Below are 23,642 nucleotides of genomic sequence, written 5' to 3' on the forward strand. Positions count from 1 at the left end.
AATGGGCTTGGTGTTGCAAGCCTATAATCCTGGCACTGAAGTGGAGGAGGACTGAGATGTTCAAGGTCATAGGGTGGAAGTCTGAGGCTAGCCTGGAAAGAAAAAAGGCAACTGAGGCTCAGGGAGGTTAAGTCAGAGACCCATGGCCACACAACCACATCTTCAACGTCAGGGTGTGAAGGGAGCCAGCCTCTCCCCCCCTGTCACCGCAAGCTGCTCCTGTGTCCCTGTCTGTCTGTTTCTATTTCCACCAGTCCCTGTCTGTCTCCGCGCCTCTGCCTTGTGCGTCCCCCATCTGTGCCCAGAAGCCGCCGCCGTCTCTCTCTGCGCCGGCCCCCGCACACCGCAGCTATTTTGGGGGTTTGGGTGTAGCAGAAAGCCCAGCAGCTCGCAGGAACGCTTCCTCCGGCCCCCGGCTCGGACCACGCGCAGCACGCGGCCGGCTCCTCCGTGGGATTCCCGGACGGGGAAGTCCCAGCGTGGGGCCGCGGGGAGCTACAGAAGGACCACCGCGCCCCCAGCGGCCGGCCGCCGCACCTACACCCTCCCGAGCGCGCGCGCGTGTGCGTCACCTGTCGTCATGGCAACGGGAGGGCGTCATCTCCCGCAAGCTTTGAGTCAGCTGCTTGCTGACGTCCGCCGACGTCACACACACCCTGGGGCGAGATGAGTGAGAAGCGAAGGAGCAGGGAAGGTTCCAGACCCGGTCTTCAGGGGGAACCCGCGGGTTCTATGGGAAGGTGCCTCTCGTCCTCCGCACAGGCAGGTGACCCTTGAGCGGGGATGACAGGGAAACTAAGGGAGACTGGATGAGGAGGAGCAGCAGGTCAGCAGGAGGCAGTGATCGCGACCCAGGCCCCAGGGGCGGGGGCGGGACCGGGGTTGGGGCAGGGCTTAGACACAGAGTCCGTCGTGGAGACAGCCCTCTAGCCACAGTGGCTGTTTCTTGAGCGAACTTATGCCTCAGTTTACCCCTTTGACTGCACACACACACACACACACACACACACACACGCACGCACACACGCTTTCCAGATTGACAAATTCTCAGCCCAAAGATAGTGAGCAGGGAGCCTTTCTTGTGGCTTCTCAGGTCGGGAGACAGTTTTGGCCAGCTGGTGGAGAAAGGTCGCCCAGGGTGAGGTCTTGTAGGTCTCAGTTGTAAGGAAAACTAAGGCAGGAGACGGAAACCCCTTAGAAAACACGAGTGGAAGGAAGGCTGGGTGGTGGGGCACATGCCTTTAATCCCAGCACTCGGGAGGCAGAGGCAGGAGGATCTCTGTGAGTTCGAGGCCAGCCTGGGCTACAGAGTGAGTTCCAGGACAGGCTCCAAAACTACATGGTGTTATCGAAAAACCAAAAAACAACAACAAAAAAAGAAAACACGAGTGGATCCCTTACGAAGGGTGGTACTGGATGCAGAGCCGTAGGCCTTTAATCTCAGCGCTTGGAAGGAGAGGCAGGTGGTCTCAAGGCCAGCCTGTGCTACACAGCGAAACTCTAAAAGAAGCAAAGCAAGTAGGGTAGGAAAGGGTGGTAAAATAGAGGCAAAGTGGCACAGGCCTGCAGTGCCAGCATGTGGTAAGCTGAGGCAGGAGGAGGCCAGCCTAGGCTACATAATAAGTTCCCCCTACACTCCAAATTATATGGCTTAAAGAGACTCTTTCACACCTAAGTGTGGGAGGGCACCATGGGAGGCTCAGAAACTAGAGGCCTGTATGTGCCCATTAGCTGCTCCCTGGGGTAGCTAAGTAGTTGTGTTCCTGGGCGCAGCATTTAGGCCCGCAAGACACATTCCGATTCCACCCGTGTCCCTCCACAGAGGCCCAGGGAGCCCACAGAGTCCTCCGTGCCAACATGCTCGGGGCGGACCCGTGCCGCCCTCGCCACCGTCTCCTGGTCGGGGCTGGGCTCAGCCTGAGCCCTTGGATCCTGGGGTCCCTCCAATGCCGAGGCCCACCACACAGCCGCGGCTGATGCCGCCTCGAGTATTCATCACCAGAACTATCACCCGAGCGGCCAACAGGTAGGCAGGCGGGAGATCAGAGTGGGATCTGAGCCGACCAGGAGCCCCTGGCCTGTCCTGGCTGGGGTAGCTCTCCGAGGAGGCGTCCTGGCAGCTTCAGCGAGCCTTTTTTCCTAAGCCACCGACTCAGCAGGAGCCTACCTACACAGAGGGAAAGGGTCTGCACCCCTCCAGAGCCTTTAGGGCGCCCCCCAAATTCGCAGAGCTGAGGGGCTGGCCTGTGACCAGTGTGTGGTGCTGCCGCCTCAGTTTTCCCGCCGGCAGCATTCCAGATCCCTCAGCTTTAGCCAGGACGGTGGCATCTTGGCGTAGGTCCAGGACTTATCATTTTTGCTGGGGCGGGGGATGGGGGCAACAGGGTATGAAAAAAGTCTGAGCCTGTCCGCACTTCTTTGTTTTTCTTTAACAATTTTTATTACTTTATTATTTATTTATTTAGTGTGTGTGTGTGTGTGTGTGTGTGTGTGTGTGTGTCTTGTTCAAAGGACAACTTTGGTTCTCTCCTTCCACCATGTGGGTCCTGAGGATCTGACTCAAGTCATTAGGCTTGGCAGCAAGCCCCTTCACTACCGAGCCATCTCAGCAGCCCACTCTTGTGCTTTCCAGCGATTCCTCATCCGGGTCCTCCCAGGGCAGCCTAGCCCTACTCCCACTTCTTGGCTGGGAGCTCAGTGAGAGCCGAACAGCTGAGCTGGCTCTGTCAGCCCTCCGCTGCCCAGATCTCCATCGTTGTCATGGCAGTCTCACCTCCCCGGAAGCCCCGTCCACTCCTCTGGAGGGTCTCTGCTAAAGCCATGATACTCTTTCCAGATGGGAGGAAAAGTCCCCTCTCCCACCCTCCAGCCTGTATGTGGTTCAAGTCCAGCTGTTTTCGCCTCAGGGCTTGAGCCTTGGCCCAGGGCTTCGAGCCTTCCAGCTGCAGCTCCCCCATGTCCCAGCTCACATGCCCTTGACCCTCATCCAGAGTTGGGGCCAAGGCTACACCTCTCAGCCCCATCCCCAAAGACTTTGGTACATCTGGGCACCCTCAACACTTGCAAATCCCGCTGAGATGCCTGGGGGAAGAAGGTTCCTGAGAAAAGTGGGGGACGGATACAGTTCTGGCTTCGGGGAACACCTGGGGCTGTTGGTGGGGGGCCAGTTCCTTTGCAGCGCGTTAGCCCACGCTTGGAGTCCCCTCCAGCCAGAGAAAAGTGGTTGACGAAGTTGGAGACTGGGAAAGGTTTGTTGCCTGTATGTTAATAAGAACCGGGGTTGGGGAGCTAGAGTACAAGGCTTGTCCCCCTAGGCGATCAGAAGGGGGACGTACGGGGGCGAGGGCTTGGGCCAGGGGACACTGCAGCGCCTGAGCCAGGATCCAGGCTGGGAGGGAGGTGGGGCACGGGGAGCACGAGAACAACCCCCCCAAACCCAGCAGCCATCAGGGCTCAGCCAGAGCTGGGAGGAGGGATGGGGATGCGCTTGAATCCCCGCTCACTCTTTGCTCGTTCGCTCGGCACGGCGCTGAGGGAGGCGGGAGCGTGAGTCACGGCGACTCCGGATTTAGGTGCCGGAAGGGGGGTTCTGAGGGCGGGGGACGAGGGGAAGAGGCTCCGCTTGTTTACTCGCCTAAAAACGACCGAGGTGGGGTGTACCCTCCAAGGCTCTCCTGTCCCAGCTACCCCTCTCATTTGCCTCAGTTTACCTTTCGCAGAAGCGCTTTGAAGTTTTTAATAATTAAAAGAAGAGGGGGTGGCAATTGGGCCGGTGACAAGGCTCAGTGGGTAAAGGCATTTGCCTTCAAGCTTGACTGAGTTCGATTCCCGGGGCCCACAAGGTGGAAGGCGAGACTCCCGCGGATTGACTCTGACTTCCCCTCTCGATCTAACGGATATTCGCAAGGACTAAGGGTACACAGCTGGACCAAATCTTGCTGCAGGAGGAATTGAGATATGTAGCATTTGGATGGTGAGGTAGGGGACACGTGTGCCCATACACATGCACACAAAAATAATGTGATAACAGAAGAATTTTTTAAAGATTAAAAAAGAGGTAGAGATACCTGTGTATCAGCCGCAGGGGAACCCAAAAGGACACACCCCCGACACAGACACACCTCAAAAGGCCGACCACACCGACACGCACCAGCACACACCCTCGGGAGTCGCAGTCAGACAACAGAGGAGAAATCCCGTGGACACCTCGCACCAGCATCCTCCCATCATAATCACAAAACAGCGCCGGAGCGCGTGGGAAGGTGTGCGCAGCCCGGGGCCACCGGAACAGACCCCATGGGACGCTCCACCCTCCCGACGGGCTGCACACGTGCGCGCGCATCCTTACACCCCCGACAGCAGCAGCGGGAGCAGCCACCACGTGCGCGCACACACTTCCAGGCGACATCGAAAACACAGACAACCCTCGGAAGGGGCCACGTGCGCTCACACCCCGCCAGGCTGTGGGGGAGCCACTGGCCGCCACGGTCCTGCGCGCAGCACTACTGGCTTGCAGACACGGCGCCTCGGAGGCACTAGGACCACTCCCCGAAAAGGGGGCCTGGGAGAAAGGGTTACTGGGGTTCTAGAGACGAGGAAACGACAGCCCCTGACTCCGCCCCGGCCTTGATGGATGCGGCTGAGTGACACCCCGCCAACCAGTCGGATGTCTCCGTCCGGATGCCATTAACCCTTTAACTCTTCGGTCCCTGAGCGTGCCTGCTGTTCTAAAGGGCTCTCGGAGATAGGCGCGCGGCGGCGCCCCCTCCCCGGCGGGATTGGGCTGTGCGTGGGTGTGGAGGGCCGCCACGCTCCTCTACTTGGAGGAGGAGGGGGTGGTGCTGTGACAGTCGCCGGGCGGGCGGGGGGCAGGGAGGGGCGGACCGGGGCGGGGAGTCGCGGCTGGCGCCGGGTTCCGAGAGCGCAGCGGGCTCCAAGCACCGAGAGGACTCCGGCGCCGCCGCCGTCCGCGCTCTCCGCCCTTGGGCGCCATGGCCCCACTGAGGCCAGGAGCCCCCGTGGGTCCCCAAGCGCCTCGGCCGTGGCGCCGCTGATCTCGGACAAGTTAGGGGACGCCTTGCCCCCCGGGCGCCCCGAGAGACAGAGCCGGAGCCATGGAGCCTCCGGCCGCCCCCTCGGAGAGGAGCCTGTCTCTCTCTCTCCCTGGGCCCCGGGAGGGCCAGGCCACCCTGAAGCCGCCCCCCCAGCACCTGTGGCGGCAGCCGAGGACCCCGATCCGCATCCAGCAGCGCGGCTACTCGGACAGTGCCGAGCGCTCAGAGCCGGAGCGCTCGCCGCACCGGCCCATGGAGCGCGCCGACGCCGTGGACACTGGCGACCGGCCAGGCCTGCGGACTACCCGCATGTCCTGGCCCTCGTCCTTCCACGGCACTGGTACCAGCGGAGGCAGCAGCAGGCGGTGAGACTCCCCCGGCGCGCAGAGCGCACAGGCGCGCGAGGGGCACCACGCGCAAATCTGTCCAAAGGGGGCGCTGTGGGGCGGGTGGGGTCAGCGTGACCCGCGTGGGTGGTGAGGGGGAGCCACTGCACCAGCAGCTCTTTTACTGTTGCGGGTTCCCGGGTGAAGTTGGGGATCGGGAGATTCATGCAGCTTTAGGACTCTCCACAAGCTTAGCCAGTAATGGTCCAGAGCAGCTGCTGGAGAGGAGGTACCACTTGGAGAGACTCACTGAGGGCTGGGGTCATTGTGGGGTATCCTAGGGATCATTCCGTAGAGGGTGCCTGCAGAACCACACTGGTTACTTCAGGTAGGGTAGCACTCTAGGTGGAGTGGAGAAATGCATCAGGGGAGCCTTACAGTAACTGGTGTTCGCAATCCAGGGGTATCTTCTGGGGAGCACTATCCAGCCCTGTATTAAGATTTGGAACAAGTCCCCTTCCAGGCATTTAGAGCTCAATGGCACCCCAAGGTGCCCCATGGATCAGTGCCAAGGGCATTTGAGGTCCCATCAAAGGAGTTCCCACCTTTCCGAAGTGACAGGTGAAGGGGTATGGTGTAGTTGGGATTCCTGCTGTGGTAGTCGCAGGGAGAGGGTCCTTAGGTGTGTGACTGGCTTGGGCTGCCCGGACTCAGGGCTCTGCCTGACTCTGCTTTGGGGACAATGACTGTGACAGTGTGGCAGTGTGCTTCTGGGCTACTGTAACTGTCCCCGGGTGACTGTGTCTGTCACAGAGCTGTAACGGCGTGGTGTGTTTGCACCCAGCAGAGTGGGGCTGTGACATGGTGACAGTGATGCCTGTCTCTGGCATACTTCTGTAGTGGTGACAGAGTGACTGTGTGTCATATCATGAGATAGAGTTAATGTGGCATAGTGACTGTGTGCTTCCAGAACAATAACTGTGTGATGGTTTCCTTGTTCTGGGGGACACCTCCATGGTGACCGTATGTGTTCCACAGACTCGGGGGCTTGGGGTGGGATGTGTGCCTGTGACTTGAGACCCTATGAGACAAGAAAGTAGCCTGGCTAACCTAGAACTCACTAAGTAGCCCAGGCTGGCCTTGAACTTGTGACAGTCCTGCCTCACTCTACCCTGCACAGTCACCTGAGACTAGGGACAGTTCTAACAGTCAGTAGCACTCTGATAAGCCATGCACCATCTGCCCTGGGTACCCTAATTACTAGTGTCTTCCTGACCTAGGATAGTCTCAGTGATTGAAGCCACAGCAAAAGGTGCCCCAGGCTCTGACTGTGAGTTCTCCAGGCCGCTGGGTGATTGACAGCTAACCACACCATAATTGCCTATTCCTTTGGAGCATCTGTAAGATGTCATATCTGGGCTTCTCATGCCTGGAGTCCCCAAGCAAGGTCCCTTTAGACGATGACTGCAATCTTCCTAGATCCTTCTGGGACCCCCCCCTTCCTACAGCTCTCCAAAGACTCCCCCACTTCATACTCCCCAACCCCAGCTCCCCGAGTCCCCACCAGGAAGCCAGCCTCAGACTCCTGAGATTTCTCAGAGGGAACTAGGAGAGGGAAGCTGTGTTTAAAAAAAAAAAAAAAAAGCAAAACACAAAGCTCACATCAACAGGAAATGCCAAGCCAGAGGCTCAGAGCCTCTGAGATGGCGCAGGGGGTGGAGCGCTAGGAATCAGGCCCTAGTCTCCTTTAAGGCCCTAGGGACTTCCTGGCCCCCTGTTGTCTGATGAAGAGTGGCTGAGTGGTAATAATTATAATTCATGTGCCCTGTCCTCAATGGCTCACCCTTGGGCTCCAGGCCTGGGGCCTTTCCTTCACACACACACACACACCTTTACCCTGCTCCTTGCCAGCAGCCTGTGTGGGATCCCTGTTGGACTGATAGGAAACTATGAGTCAAAGAGGTCAAAAATCCCTTTCTACGCCCTCAAGCTCGGAGTTTCTGGTTCAGGTCTCCCAGGTACCTTTGCAGGAGCGCCCTCTGAACATGGGCTTCCAGTTAGGCACTACCCAGGAGGAATCCGTTTGAGAGTTCCCGGTGTGCGTGAAGGATTTTGCAGAGATTGTTGCCCGAGGCCCCTGAATTTAGAGGAAAAAGGAGGAGGCCGCAGTGAAAGCGGCTTGTCCTGTTGTGAGAAATCAAAAACAGGAATCTCAGCCCATCCCTGAGCCAGCTCGGGTTTCGGTTTCCCTGCGGGAAGTCTGTGGCCTGCGGAGGCCGCAGCTGGGACAGTTAAGTGAGTTGTGGACTGGAAGATGGCATTGGTGCCTGCGGCCTGCACAGAAAGAGGAAGAGGACCGAGAACAAACCCGTTCAGCTTCTGCGCACACAGGGAACCCCCGACTCCCTCCGTGGTGGAGTCCAGGCCACTGGCGCAGAGAAGAGTGCAGCCACCCTGCTAGGCTTGTAAGAACCCCCAGAGGGGGTCACTTTTCCTCTTCGAGGTGGCGCCTGCACTAGGTCCTCAGATCTGGCGGGGTGGGGGGGTGCGCGAGACGGCGTTCCTGGCGCGGCCTCTGGGGCTGAGTCACATCCCCGCTGCGATCTGTCAAAAGACAGATGGAAGAAGAGGAGAGGCAGAGGCAGGAGAGAGGGGGCACTGGGTTGGCCTCTTACCACTCGTTGGACCTTCCCACTCTCCCCTCCAGAGGAACGCTTTCTGGCTCCCTACGAAGGACGTGCACACAAGCAGGCTGGTGTCTCTCTCGTGGGTGATATCTGTTTCCACTGGGGTCCTCTGCCCTTGTGGTCCCTGCTGCGCGCCACAGGCCTGGCCCTGCGCGGGGAGCTGGGCTCTTGGAGCGCCCTCTGCTGGAGTGCGAGAAACGTGCAGCGTTGGCTCTCATATTATTATTTCATGCTTATTGAATGCCTCGGGGAGCTGGGCGCCAGGCCGGCCAACCGCAGGCTGGGACGGGGCTGTGTCCCCTAACTCCGCGAGCCTTAGGTCACTGCAGCGGGAACAGCCGCTTGGCGGACACTCCCGGAGGAACTTAAAAGAAAAGTTGGCCCAGGAACGATTCCCAGCCCTGTCGGGAGCCTGACTCCCACCTCTAGGGTACAGCTTGCAACGTCCTTGGGTGAGCACTTTTTTTTGGTTTTGACTCTAAAAGACCCATCTGCCTCTGCCCTGGGAAGTTCCGGGACTGAAGGCCTGCGCCACCATACTTGCCTTTTGTTGTTTTTGTTTTTTATGTTTTGAGACAGTGTCTCTCTGTGTAGTCTTGGCTGTTCTGGAGCTGGCTATGTAGGCTGGCCTTGAACTCACGGAGATCCTCCTGCCTCTGCCTCCTGAGTGCTGGGCCACAGGTGTGCAGCACCATGCCTAGGTATTTGAATTTTTTAAATTATGTGTGTGTGGGTGGATGGGGTATATGCTTCTTAGTGAAGAGGCCAGAGGCATGGAATCATCTGGAACTGCAGTTCCAGAGGGGTTCTGGGATTCAATCTCCCATTCTTTGCAAGACCAGTACCAGCTCTTAATCCCTGAGCCATCTCTGAGAGCTTCTTCCCCAGAGTAAGGTGGCCAAGGTCGCAGAGAAATAACAGGGTTGAAGTTACAGACAGAGCCAGGTCCCCACTCTGGAACAGCAGGGAGATGTGATGGTGTCCTCCCTGTGTGATATAGGAGCAAGGACTGTTTCTCTCTGAGCCTTGTTTTTAGTGTATTGTGCCTTATATATTATAAGTTTTTATTACATTGTATGTGAGTGTGTGAGTGTGTGCGTGTGCGTGTGTGTGTGCGTGTGCGTGTGCGTGTGTGTGTGTGTGTGTGTGTGTGTGTGTGTTTGAGCATTCAAGTGACAACCAGAGAACTACTTGCAGTAGTTGGTTCTCTCAGTTTACCACAGGAGTGCCAGGACTCAGATCTTTAGCTTGGATGCAAGCTCCTTTCCCCCTGAGGCATCTTACAGGCCCCATTTTATTTTATGTGAGTGTTGTATGCACGTGTGTGTGGAAACAGACAGTGTTGTGCGTGTTCCTCTTTTGCTCTCCACCTTATTTTATTTCTTATTGTGCATATGGTTGAGCATGGTGTTGCACACCTCTAATCCCAGGAGTTAGGAGGCAGAGGCAGGGGGACCTCTGTGAGTTAGAGGCCAGCCTGGTCTACAGAGTGAGTTACAGGGCAGCCAGAGCTAGATAGTGAGACCCTGTCTCAAAAAACAAAAACTCCATTCGTTATGGTTATTTATTTATAGTTATTGTTGATCATATGTTTATGATTTTGTTGCGTGTGATCCGGGTGTGAACTGGGCACAGAGCAAATATGAAGAACAACCTAGGAGCTGGCCCCCTCCTCCCAGCATGAGTTCCGTGGAAACGCTGGCTCCGTAAGTCTGTGTGGCAGGTGTTTTCACACACTAAGGTATTTTATCTTATGTTTGGACCTAAGTGTACGTATGTGTACCAGGTGCATCCAGGTGCCTTCGAATATCAGGAGTAGATGTCAGATCCTCAAGCTGGAGTCAGAGGGGCTGTGACCTGCCCGTGTGGATCTTAGGAACCAAACCCGAGTCTTCTGCAAGACCAACAAGCGCTCTTAGCCACTAAGCCCTGTCTCTAGCCCCCCCACCTTGCTTTGGCATGGATTCCTTCCCTGAACCTAGCTTGGCTGCTGGCCAGCTCCCCACACAGGTGTCTCTGTGCGAGTGGAAGTCACAGGACAACGTCAGTTTGAGTTCTTCAGAAGCCATCAACTTTTGTTTGTGTCTTTCTGTGTAGACCAAGCTGGCCTCAAAGATGTGTGCCATCACAGCTGGCTTACCTGGTTTTTTGAGATGGTGTCTCCCCAGTCTCCACCCCTCCTGGCTCTGAGATTACAGGCTGTGGCCACTGCCAGATTTCTTCCTTTAAAAACTTTATTATTCTTTATTTTATGTGTGTGGGTGTTTTGCCTGTATGTGTGTCTGCACAGCACATGCATGTTGTGCCCATGATGTGTTGGATCCAATGGGACCAGAGTTACAGATGGTTGTAAGTCCCTGTGTGGGTGCTGGGAATCAAACACTGGGACCTCTATAAGAGCAGCCAGTGCCCTAACTGCTGAGCCATCTCTCCAGTCCCTAAATCCCCCACCCCCCAGCTGAGGAGCTTGCTAGGTAAGCACTCTACCACTGAGCTAAATCTCCAATCCCGATTTCTTTGTTTTAGTCTGGATTCCAGGACCCAGACTCTCTCCCCAGCCCTGTTACTGTTTGTACTTTGAGCAGGTGCGTGGTGTCTGTGTGTGCTTGTGCTACGGAGGCCGGAGGAGGACACTGTTCTCCTGCTCTCTTCCCTTGAGACAGCTTGTATCCTGGGGCCTGAAGTTGTTGCTGGACTGACTGGCCAGTGGACTTCCGGGGACGGCCCTCTCTCCAGCCCCCGACACTGGGTTACAGGCACATGTGGCCAGGCCTGGCCTCTGCATGAGTGTGAGAGATTTGAACTCAAGTCCTCATGTCTAAACAGAGAGTGCTCTCACTCCTGGAGCCGTCTCTTCATCCCCTGCTGCTGTTGGTTTTTGTCTATTTGTTTTTTGTTCTGTTTTGTTTGTATTGTTTGCTTTTACTCTTTTGGGGGGCCCGCCACCCAGCTCCCAAATAAATCACACATGGAGGCTTATTCTTAATGATAAATGTTCAGCCTTAGCTTGGCTTGTTGCTAGCCAGATTTCCTTAACTTATCCCTTCTACCTTTTGCCTCTGGGCTTTTCTGTTCTGTTACTTCTGTAAATATTACTCTTATTACCGGGTGGTGGTGGCGCACACCTTTAATCCTAGCACCCGGGAGGCAGAGCCAGGTGGATCTCTGTGAGTTCAAGGCCAGCCTGGTCTACACAGCAAGATCTAGACCAGGCACCAAAACTACACAGAGAAACCCTGTCTCGAAAAACAAAAACAAAACAAACAAACAAAAAAAATCTTACTCCATGGCTTGCTGTCTAGCTGGGTGGCTGGCCCCTGGAGTTCTCCTTCTCTGGATACTACTTCCTTTTTCCTCCCAGATTTCTCCCTCTATATATTCTCTCTGCCTGCCAGCCCCGCCTATCCTTTCTCCTGCCTCACCATTGGCCATTCAGTTCTTTATTAGACCATCAGATGTTTTACACAGGCACAGTAACACAGCTTCACAGAGTTAAACAAATGCAACATAAACAAAAGTAACACAGCTTAAAATAATATTTTACCACAGTTTGTTTTGGGTATTTTAGACAGTCTTTCCACATAGCCCTGGCTGTTTCGGAACTAACTCACTCTGTAGACCAGGCTGTCCTCAAACTCACAGAGATCCACCTGCCTCTGCCTCCTGAGTGCTGAGATTAAAGGCGTGCGCCACCACGCCTGGCCTCCCTGCTTTTGTTTTTTGAGATGAGGTCTTGTGTAGCTCAGGATAGCCTTGAGCTCCAGATGATTCTGCCTTCATTTCCTGAGTGCTGAGATTACAAGAGTGTATCACTGTGCTTCCTTTGCTTGATGCTGGAGGCAGAACCCAGGGCTAAAGAGATTCCAGGTAAGCGTGCTACCCACTGGGCTCCAGCCCCAGCGCTTGAACCTGTTTCTGTCATCAGACAGAGCTATAATGAGTAAGAAGAGCCTGTCCACGGGGCTGTGGTCTAATGATGCAGGGCCTGGGCAGCCAAGGACTCTTTGGAGAAGCATTTCCTCAAATGCTGTCAGTCAAAAGAAAACTCCCTTTACTGCTGCAGAGACACCTCCGTGTCCACAGACTGAGACAACCGGACACAGGCCCCCGGACACGGCCTGGGGGCAGCTACCTGCTGCTAGGGCGAGAGCATCGGATACCATGGTTCCTACTTGGTTGTTGTGGTTTTTATTTCTTATTTTTATTTTTTTATTTTTTTTATTTTTTTTGGTTTTTGGAGACAAGGTTTCTCTGTGTAGCTTTGCGCCTTTCCTGGAACTCACTTGGTAGCCCAGGCTGGCCTCGAACTCACAGAGATCCGCCTGGCTCTGCCTCCCGAGTGCTGGGATTAAAGGTGCTCACTACCACTACCTGGCTACTTTTTTTTTTTTTTTCAAAGATTTTCATTGGGGCTGGAGAGATGGTACAGCAGCCAAGAGCACTGGCTCCTTGCCAGGCGGTGGTGGCGCACACCTTTAATCCTGGCACTCAGGAGGCAGATGCAAGCAGATCTCTGTGAGTTCAAAGTCAGCCTGATCTAAAAGAGAGTTCCAGGACAGTCAGGGCTGTTACACAGAAAAACCCTATGTCAAAAAGCCAAAAAAAGCTGGGCAGATGTGGCTGCTTATAATCCCAGCACTCGGGAGACAGAGGCAGGCAGATCTCCGTGAATTTGAGGCCATCCTGGTCTATAGAACAAGATCCAGGACAGCCACCGTGGGTGCATAGAGAAACCCAGTCTTGAGAAACTAAAAAAAGAAAAAGAAAAAGAAAAAGTGCAGGCTCCTCTTCCAGAAGACCCAGGTTCAATTCCCAGCCTTAGACCTGAGACAAATTGTCTCCTCCTCTCTCCAACTCCAGTTCCAAGAGATCTGACACCCTCACACAGACATACATGCTGGAAGAACACCCATGCACATAAAATAAATCATTAAAAAAGATTTTAGGTGCAAAGTTACACAGAAAAACCCTGTCTCGAAAAACCAAAAAAAAAAAAAAAAAAGATTTTAGTTATTTTTATTTTTGATGTATATGGTTGCTCTGCTTGTATCTTTTGTCTGTGTATCGTGTGTGTGCAGTGTGTTCAGAGGCCACAAGAGGGTGTCAGATCCTCTGGAACTGGAGTTAAGTAGTTGGTGACCTGTGGGTGTTGGGAATCGAACCTGGGTCCTCTGGAAGAGCCAGAAGTGCTCTTAACTGCTAGGCCATCTCTCCAGATGTTTTTTTTACTTCTTTTATGGCATTCTTTTCTTAGATTTATATATACTTCTTTTCTTAGATTTATTCTGTGTTGAGGGGCGTGCAGGGGCGCCAACGGCGAGCATGTTGGAGGGCACACTCGTGGGAATAAGTTCTGCCCTTCCATATGTGTCCCAGGGATTGAACTCAGGCTTGCAGCAAGCGCCTTTATCTGCTGAATCTCTTGGTATGAAGTAAATCAAATACAACCACCCCGCCCCTCCCTTGCTTGGTGTCCTCTGCTTCCTCATCTGCCAGGAACCTTTTTTGCAGAGATGTACCACTCAGGGCTTTGGCTCATAATTGCTGCTGTCTAGACTCAGTTGATGGATGCTTGCCCAGCACTCGAGAAGCCCCAGTTTCATCCCTAGCCCTGGAAAACACCCCTGTCAGTCAGCACTCAGGAGGCACGTGAAGGAGGATCAGGAACACCGTAATACACTGTCCCATGGTGAGTTCCAAGCCGGCCTGGTACCTAAGACCCTGCTTCAAAAAAGAAAAGGAAAAAAAAAAAAAGTCTTGCTGTCTGGAGTTCTCAGACAGTGGTTGGGGCAGAAATAACAAAGCCATCAGATAACTGTAGATGACGTGTGGGACAGGAAGCACAGAGGAGTCCTGAGGTCAGGCAAGGCCTCTCTGCAGAGGTGACATTTGAGTAGAGACCTATGAAGATGCAGTATGGGTGTGTCCGTGTGTCCGGTGGCAGAGGGAACGGCCAGTGCAAAAGTCCTGGAGCATAGTGAGAGGGAGGTAAGGAGGCGACTTCGAGGTCCTGTCAGGAGTGACGTCCTAGGAAGGGACTGAAGCCGAGTGTGACAGCCACACCTGTAATCCTGGCACTCTGCAGGTCAAGGCTGGAGGAATGATACAGTTTTAAATTTTTATTTTGTATGTATGGGTGTTTTTCCTGCATGTATGTCTGTGCACCATGTGCATTCCTGGTGCCCTGCTGAGGCCAGAAGAGGATATTGGATCCCCTGGAACTGGAGTTACAAATGGTTGTGAGCTGCCATGTGCTTGTTGGGAGTTGAACCTGGGTCCTTTGGATGAGCAGGGGATCCAGTACCTAGTTTTGGCCTCTGTGGGCACCACAAGCAGAAGAAGAAATTGGCTTTATGGGTCCATTGGTACAATGCTTGCTTGAATAACAAAGCCATGGACTTCCATCCCAGCCCCTCATGAGCCAGGCACAGTGTGTCACACCTGGAACCAGCACTTCCGAGGTGGAGGCAGGAGGATCGGAAGTTCAAGGTCTCAGCTCCTACAGTATAGTCAGTTCCGGGCCAGCCTGGGCTACATGAAACCCTGTCTCGATCGCACTGTTCTTACAGAAGGCCCCAGGTTCAGTTCCCAGCACAGGCTTACAACTGCCTGTGACCACAGCTCCAGATCTGGCACCATCTTCTAGCCTCTGTGGTCCCTGCATATACATTACCCACTCACACACACACAACACACATCATTAAAAATAAAATAGTTTTGTCTCTTTGCTTTTAGAGACAGAGTTTCTTTGTGTAGCCCTGACTTTCCTAGAACTTCTCTGTAGACAGGCTGGCCTCAAATTCAGTAATCCACTGGCCTTTGCGTCTGTTGAGATTAAAGGTGTGCACCACCAGACCTGGCAAGAATAAAATACATTCTAAGAAATTAAATTTATTTTTATTTTTAGAAACTCAGCCCTAGGGGTCTGAAGAGCTGGCTCAGCAGCTTACAGCACTGGCTGCCCTTCCAGAGGATCGGGGTTCAGTTCCCAGCACCCACACGGCAGCTCTGTTCAGGGGTCTGACAGCCTCTTCCGGTCTCTGTGGTCATCAGTATACACATGCAGGCAAAGCTCCTGTAGATATAAAATAAAAATACGTAGTTTTAAAAATCCAGCTCTACTTCTTCTAGGCTAGGTAACCCTATCCAAGTGACTTGCCTTTTCTGGCCTCTGGTTTCTGCATCTCTGAAATGGTCTTAGTTCTTGGCTGTTCTTCCAAAGGACCAGGGTTCAATTCCCAGCACCCACACAACAGCTCACGACTGTAACTCCAATTCCAGGGGATCTGATACCTTCACACAGAGTATATACAATATGCACATTAAAGAAATAAATCTCTCTTTTTTTTTTTTTTTTTTTTTTTAACCAGACTGGCCTTGATCTCACAGAGATCTGCCTGTCTCTGCCTCCCGAGTGCTGGGATTAAAGGCATGTGCCACCACCACTCATAAATAAATAAATCTTAAAAAACAAAAACAAAACCACCACTGCCTCTTTTCTACCTGGGCAGTGGTGACACACGCCTTTAATCCCAGCACTTGGGAGGCAGAGCCAGGCGGATCTCTGAGTTCCAGGACAGCCTGCTCTACAGAGTGAGTTCTAAGATAGCCAGGGCTACACAGAGAAACCCAGTTTTGAAGAAAAACAAAACAAAACAACCCACCACCAAGGGCATTCTAAACAACGCAATACAACTACAACAGACTGCAGAGGGACTTCAGCGGTCAGTGGGCAAGAACAGCCTGCTTCTCGTTTGAACTGGAACTTTCCTGGGTCCTGGTGCTTGGTGCCTGGACCTTAGAGGGACTGAGGCAGAGATTCTCAGGCCGAACGTCAGCCTTCTTGCCTTCCAAGGAAGTGGCCAAGGCTGTACGTATTTCAGCCGTTATAGCGAAGTGTGCTGCTGACATCTAGTGGGTGAGGCAAGGGACGGTCAGTTGCTGCACAGGACAGCCACCTAGAATGACAAAGGTCACTTAACCCCTACATGTCAGTAGGGCCAGGGGTGGGAAACCCAAGTTTGCAGCCATGTGACCCCACATCTGGAGTGAAGACTGCTGCTTCCTGGGGATTTCTGTATGCAGTCTAAAATTTCAAGCTTATATTTATTTATTTTGCCATACTGGGATGAAACCCAGGGCCTCACACGTGCTAGGCAAGTACTCTGCCACTGAGTGACATCCCTGGGGTGTCATGGATTCCAGGACACCCCTGCCACAACTGCAGTCTATGACATTCTCCTTGCTTCTGTAGAAATTTGTTTCTATACAAATTCAACACAATCCTCCTTGGCCAGAAAACTTTTATTTATTTTTTTATTTTTTATTTTTTTTTGGGGGGAGCTCAGGACCGAACCCAGGGCCTTGCTCTTGCTAGGCAAGCGCTCTACCACTGAGCTAAATCTCCAACCCCAGAAAACTTTTATTTTGAAAAAAAAAAATTTTTTTTTTTATTTCATGTGTATGGGAGTTTTGCCTATATGTGTTTATGCACCATATGTTTGCTGTGCTGGAAGAGTCCAGAAGAGGGTGTCAGATCCCCCTGGACCTGGAATTACAGGTGGTTGTGAGCCACTCTGTGGTGCTGGGAACCAAGCCCAGGTCATTTATAAGAGCAGCCAGTGCTCTTTTTTGTTGTTGTTTTTGTTTTTCAAGACAGGGTTTCTCTGCGTAGTTTTGGTGCCTGTCCTGGAACTCACTCTGTAGACCAGGCTGGCCTTGAACTCACAGAGATCCTCCTGTTCTGCCTCCCAATTGCTGGGATTAAAGGCATGTGCCACCATCGCCTAGCCACAGTGCTCTTAACTACTTAAACAACTCTCCAGCTCCCCACACTTTTTAAAAATTTACATTTATTTACTTATTTTGGGATGGAGGTGCGTATCATGGTTCACGTGTAGGCTTCCGTTGGGAGTCCTCTGTTCCCACTGTGTGGGCTCCAGAGGTTGTCCTCAGGTCTGCAGTCCTGGCAGCTGCCTCTACCTGCTGAGACATTTCTAGGGCTCCCCACTCCCCAGCACCCCCAGTCAGAGTCTCCATATATAGGCCAGACTTGCTTTCAACCCCTGATTCCCTTGTCTTACCCTCTCAAATATTGGGGTGACAGGTGCACACCCCCACAGCCAGCTCCAAATGCACTTAAAAAGCAAATTTGGGCCATAGAGCTGGCTCAGCAGGTAAGAGCACTTGCTGTGACAGCTGACGGCCTGAGTGTGTTTCCCAGGATCCACATGGTGGAAGAGAATGGACTCTGGAAGCTGTCTGTGGCCTGCACACTTACACCCACAGACACTAGATCAATGAATAAACGATTGAAAATAAAAACAAGGGCCGGAGAGATGGCTCAGCAGGTAAGGGCGCTTGCTGCTCTTGCAGAGGCCCTGAGTTCTCGTCCCATCGGCCACATCTGGCAGTTCACCGTTGCCTGTTACTCCAGCTCCAGGAATCTAACACCATCTCTGGCCTCTTCTGGCGCCACCACACACAGGACATGAACATAAAAAATAATCAAAATATTTCTTTAATTTTATTTACTTATTTTTGGGTTTGTGAGACAGGGTTTCTCTGTGTAGCCCATGCTGTACTGGAACCTTTTTTTTTTTTTTTTTTTTTTTTTTTAATCATCAGCTTGGTAAAATACAAATTCTTATCCTAATAGTAAAATATGCTTGCCCAGTGATTGAGTAAAACCAAAACTCATTATAAGCCACAGTCATCCTAGGGTCCCCCCTGCTATGTAGCCTCCATGGATCTGTGGGTTGCAGTCTGATTGTTCTTTGCTTTATATCTAGTATCCACTTATGAGTGAGTACATACCATGTTTGTCTTTCTGGGTTTGGGTTACCTCACTCAGGATGATTTTTTTTTAGTTCCATCCATTTGCCTGCAAATTTCATGCTGTCATTGTTTTTCTCTGCTGAGTAGTACTGCATTGTGTATATGTACCACATTTTCTTAATCCATTCTTCAGTTGACGGTCATTTAGGTTTTTTCCAGGTTCTGGCTATTACAAATAGTGCTGCTATGAACATAGTTGAGCATGTATCTTTGTGGTATGATTGAGCATTCCTTGGGTATATGCCCAAGAGTGGTATGGCTGGGTCTTGAGGGAGATCGATTCCCAATTTTCTGAGAAACCGCCATACTGATTTCCACAGTGGTTGTACAGGTTTGCACTCCCACCAGCAGCGGAGGAGGTGCTGGAGCCTGCTTTGTAGACTAGGCTGGCCTAGAACTCAAGAAATCCACCTGCCTCTGGAGTGCTGGGATTAAAGATATGCATCACCAAGCGCAGCTAATTGTTTTTAATTGTTTGTAAGTTTGTGCCCACAGGGGTTCTGGCGAGAGCTAGAATGAATTACAAGCAGTTGTGGATACTAGGAATTGAACTCAGGTCCTCCGGAGGAGCAGTACATGCTTTTAACTGCTGAACCATCTCTCTAGGTCCCAAAATAATAAAGTCTTTTAGAAAGAGTAAAAAATTTTTTGGCTTTCGGGTGTTTGAGACAAGATCTTATGTAGATCCACTGCGCTTGAACTCACTATATAGCCAAAATGACCTTGAATATCCTGACCCTCCTTTCTCCGACTACCCAGTGCTGGGCTCACAATGTGTACCAGCCTCAAAAGTGTTCCAGTCTGTGCTTGGACGGCTCTGAGGACTTGAAATGGTCAGCTACAGGGACAACTGACGGTAATATATATAATTATATATACAGTCATTACCATTTTATGGGGAAGACAATTGGGGTTTTTTAAAAGTCTACAAAGGCCATTTCATAAGGGCCTCATGATAAAGGCTGGCACTCTGGGGTAGGGGTGTGTGGTGCCAACTCCTGTCATCTCAGCACTGGGGAGAGAGAGATGAGGATCAGGAGTTCAAGACTAGCTTGGGCTAACAGAGTGAGACTTGACCTCAAATAAACCAAAGCAGACCAAGAAAAACCACACTGCTTTAAATTCGGACTCAGCCACTCACAGGTCATGTGACCTTGACATGCTCTTAAACAGGCTGTCTCCCTTAAAAGCTCCTCCCCCCACCACCCCTTTTTTGAATGTATGATTCTCTGGTTGGCCTGGAACTTGCTTTGTAGGCCAGACCAGCCTCAAACTCACATCTATCCGCCTCCCCAGTGCTGGGATCAAATGTGTGCGACACCATGCCTGGCTTGGTGAGTGCTGTGTGTGCACACTGGTTACTGTGGGCACGCACATGTGACAGCACTTACGTGGAAATCCCAAGTTCATCCTCTGAAGTGAGTCCTCGCCTTCTACCATGTGGGTTCTGAGACTGAACCTAGTTTGTCAAGCTTGGCAGCAAGCTCCTTTACCCAGTGAGCCGCCTTGTCGGCTCTTGTACGTTTGGGATCACAGCAGGAAGTGCTGGACACACAGTACAGAAAGGGCCAGGTGTGCGGGGCTTTGGTGGCACACATCTTTAATCCCAGAACTCAGGAAGCAGAGGCAGGTGGATCTCTGTGAGCTCAAGGCCAGCCTGGTCTACAGATCGGGTTCCAGGATAGCCAGGCCTGTTACACAGAGAAACCCTGTCTCAAAAAACCGAAAGAAAAGTGCTGGAGAGATGGCTCAGTGGTTAAGGCAGGCTTCCTGCCCTATCAGAAGACCTGAGTTCAAATCCCAGTGCCCACTGTGGGCAGTGTACAAACACCTATAATTCCAGCTCCAGGGTACCTGATGCCCTCTTATGACCTCCATGTGTCATACATACATACACACACACACACACACACACACACACACACACACTCATAGAAAATTAAAAAAAAAATATTAAAATCTTAGAAAGCAAAAAACCGAAAGAAAGAAATGGAGGGTGATCCTAATTAGTCTTATCAATAAAAAAAACCAAGAGTCAGATATCAGGGTAATAACGTGAAAGATCAGAGAAGCAGAGCAACAGCCACTAGTGACTTCTTACCTCTACGAATCCTCAGACTAAAAAGTGGGGCGAGATCCTGTCTCCACCCACCTTATGTAGCTAGAGTTTTCCTGCCTTGCTCACAGTCAGGACAAATCTTTGTCACCCACCAGTCCCACAGCCGCTCAGACCCAACCAACTAAACACAGAGACTTATATTGGTTACAAACTGTATGGCCGTGGCAGGCTTCTTGCTAACTGTTCTTATAGCTTAAATTAATCCATTTCCATTAATCTATACCTTGCCACATGGCTCGTGGCTTACCGGCATCTTCACATGCTGCTTGTCATGGCGGCGGCTGGCAGTGACTTCTTCTGCCTTCCTGTTCTTTCTTTTCTCCTCTCTGTTAGTCCCGCCTATACTTCCTGCCTAGCCACTGGCCAATCAGTGATTTATTTATTGACCAATCAGAGCAACCTAGTCATGAAGTAGGGTGAGCAGGACTTGATGGAGGCTTAGATGTGTATAGGGGCTGCGGATAGTCCTGGCTTCTAGGGTTGCTGTGTGTGTGTGTATGTCTGTCTGTCTGTCTCTGTCTCTGTGTCTCTGTCTCTCAGCACAGGGCCTCACTACGTTGCCCTGGCTGGTCTAGAACTTGCTGTGTAGACCAGGCTGGCCTTGAACTCATACACATCTGCCCGCCTTTTTCTCCAGAGTGCCCAGATTAAAGGCGTGAGCCACTATGCCTGGTTTTCTAGGTCCTTAGGAGGTAGAAGGAACACCACGGGTGTGGCTCAGATGATACGGTGCCTGCCTAGGCTCTATCCTCAGTACCAAATATACTGGGCATGGTGTCTCATGCCTGGAATCCCAGCGCTAGAGGAGGTGGAGGCAGGGGGATTAGGAGTTTAAACTCAGACTGCCACATAGCAAGTTTAAGGTCAGCTTGGGCTGCATGAGACTGCTTAGGCAAGCAAAGGAATGGGAACTTTTGGTGGCACTCTGAGGCATTTCCAAGACTGTAGATGTGTCAGATTATGCCCTAGAATCTGGGACTGGGGCCAGTGGGATGGCTCAGTGGGTAAAGATGATTGCTGCTAAGTCTGCCTCCCTAAATCCAGTCCCTGCGCCCCACACGGCGGAAGGAGAGTGACTCCTGAAGACTGTCTTTTGACCTCCACATTATATGCCATGCATGCTTGTGTGCACTCTCACAAGTAGGAGTGCACACACACACTAATAAAATAATGAACAATAAATAGATAATATAAAGCAAGAATTAAAGTCTAGGACTGGCCCAAGAGCCATGGATTAGCCTACTTACACCCCTGGTGCCTTTGGGATCCCTCAGCGTGTGGTAGTGTCACCGTGGTTTGCACACACGCCTTGTGTCCGGAGATAGCCCCAAGCTTACGTTAGGGACTCAGCACTTTGGGGGATGCTGTGGTGGAGCCCCTGCAGGGTGGAGGGTCATGTAGGGAATGTGGAAATACTTCCTGCCGTAGGTGATGGACTTAGGATCTGGAGGATCCAGTTGGCTTGTGGACATTGCCTTTGCCTGTGGGAGGTGAGGCAAGGGGTGCTGGTGATGGTTCTGCGCGCTTTAGGAGAGTTTTGGGAAAAAAAAATCTAAGCTGCTGGCTGCCCATAGTGGCGCACGCTTTTAATCCCCGAATTGCATGGCACAGGCAGGTAGATCTCTGTGAGTTCAAGGCCAGCTTGGTCTCATGTTCCAGGCTAACCAGACCTCCACCTCCCCAAAAATTAATAAATAGTCAACCCGAGTTGCTGTGTCAGTGGCTGATGTCTGAGGGACCCCCTTGGGCTCTCAGAACACCACCCGGATTTGTGGGTGCACTCTGAGAATCCTGGTGTACCCTGTTGGGAGTGGGATGTCTCAGAAAACAACGGTGCTAGGAGAAGGGGGGATATCTCGGGATCTGTGGCTACCCCAAGCGGCGCGCCTTGGAGGAAGGTGGTTGGGCTTCCTGAGGTCTGAGGCGCCCCGGCCGGGCTCCGCCCCGAGGGCGGCCCGAGCTCAGCCGGAAGGGCCGAAGCGGCGGGAGGCGCATGGCGCTGCGGGGCTCGGGTCGCCGCCGTGAGCCGCGCACGGCCGCCTGCCTGGAGGTGGCGGCCGAGGACGACGCGTTCCTGCCCGGGCCCTCCGCGGCCTCTGCGTTCTTCTGCAGCACATCCTCCTCCACGCCGCACAGACGCCTGCGGCTCTTCCGTGGCAGTGTGCAAGACTGGGGCCGCCAGGCGTGGGCCGGGTGAGTGCACACCTCTCTAGCCACGGGTTCGAGGCCCTTCTTGGCTAGCCAGCATAGCTGTCCGTTGGGGTTGGAGAGGGGGCTTACAGCAGCCTGGCTTTTCCTCTTCCGTTTGAGATAGAGATAAAAATCATCTTGCCCTCCAGGGTTGCTGTGGAGAAATCTGATAGGGCATGCAGTAGGTGCTCAATAAACGCAGGGTCTCTCCCACTTCCTGTGCTTACTCGAAGCTGTGGTAATCCCTTGGGGGACTTGAGGCCAACCCAGCATCCGTTGTGACCCCGGGACTTGTGTTCTTTTCTTTTCCTTTTTAGGGACGGGAGAGATGGTTCAGAGGTTAAGAGCACTTGCTGAGGATCAGTTCCCAGTACCACATCACACCCTGGGGCTCACAAACACCGGTACCTCCAGCTACAGAGGACCAAAGCCCTGTACTCAGTGCCTCATTCACTCATACACACACATAAGCATAAATATAAGATTTATCTTTTAAGTTATGTGCACTTAGGTGTGTGCACACGAGTTCGGGCGCCTATGGAGGCCAGAAGAGGATGCTGGGTCCCCTGGACCTGGAGTTAGAGGCAGTTGTGAGCCCCTCGGTGTGGGTGCTGGGAACCAGATTCAGTCCGACTGCTCAGTTCTGGCTAGCCTGACCTCACTAGTAGACCAGGCTGGGATTGAAGGTGTGTGCCACCATGCCCTTCTTTTCTTTTCTTTTCCTTCTTTCTTTCTTGTTTTTATTTTTTTTTTTTTTACTTAGCTTTTTTATTTTTAATTTTAATCATCTTTTATGTGTGTGAGTGTGCCTGGTGTGTGCCATGTGTGCGCCTGGTGCCTTTGGAGCCCAGACAAGGACATGGGATCCCCTACAAATGGTTGTGAGCCTCCATGTAGATACTGGGAATTGAACCCAGGTCCTCTGGAGGAGCGGCCAGTGCTTTCAACCAATGAGCCATTGCTCCAGATGTGGTTTTCTGTGTTTGGAGTTTGTTTTGAGACACAGTCTCATGTAACCCAGGCTAGCTTCCAGCTCACTGTCTAGCCAAGGATGGTCTTGAACTTCTGACCCTCTTGCCACTCCCGAGTGCTGGGGTTATAGTCACACCACACCATCCCGGCTCAGGCCAAGCCCTCTGTGTGAGATTTACGGTCCGGGACTTTTAAGACACAGTGCTGCTCTGTAGCTCAGGCTGACCCAGGATGCTCAGGTTGTAGGTTTGAGCTCCCACACTTGGGAACACGTTTGTGTTGAGTTCTTCTAGCCTCTAACAGCCTGTGGAATGACATTATTCTGTTGCCTTGTGGGGGTAGGTTTGACTTGTCCCTCCTCTCCCCAGCTCTGCCTCCCTGCATGTCACCAGTCCCTCCCCTGGGTCTTTTTTGGTAGTGATGCCACCTTGTGCCCTGAGGGATGATGGATGGTTGC

The 23,642-nt window shown here is 52.4% G+C and overlaps 1 protein-coding gene across 2 annotated transcripts in view; it reads left to right on the forward strand.

Moving 5' to 3' along the window:
- Positions 1-678: 678 nt before the first annotated feature.
- Pde4a (phosphodiesterase 4A) overlaps positions 679-23,642 on the forward strand; it is a 52,122-nt gene continuing 29,158 nt past the window's right edge. The window contains exons 1-2 of one of the 2 annotated variants that reach the window (XM_059267414.1): positions 679-766; positions 1,823-2,026. In XM_059267414.1, the coding sequence (XP_059123397.1) occupies positions 1,947-2,026 (80 nt within the window). In that variant the 5' untranslated portion in view covers positions 679-766; positions 1,823-1,946. Of the gene's footprint in view, positions 827-1,822; positions 2,027-23,642 lie in introns of both variants that reach the window. The other variant, XM_059267413.1, reaches the window with a different exon arrangement.

The sequence above is a fragment of the Peromyscus eremicus genome, chromosome 7, assembly GCF_949786415.1.
Source record: "Peromyscus eremicus chromosome 7, PerEre_H2_v1, whole genome shotgun sequence".
NCBI classification, from domain to species: Eukaryota; Metazoa; Chordata; class Mammalia; order Rodentia; family Cricetidae; genus Peromyscus; species Peromyscus eremicus.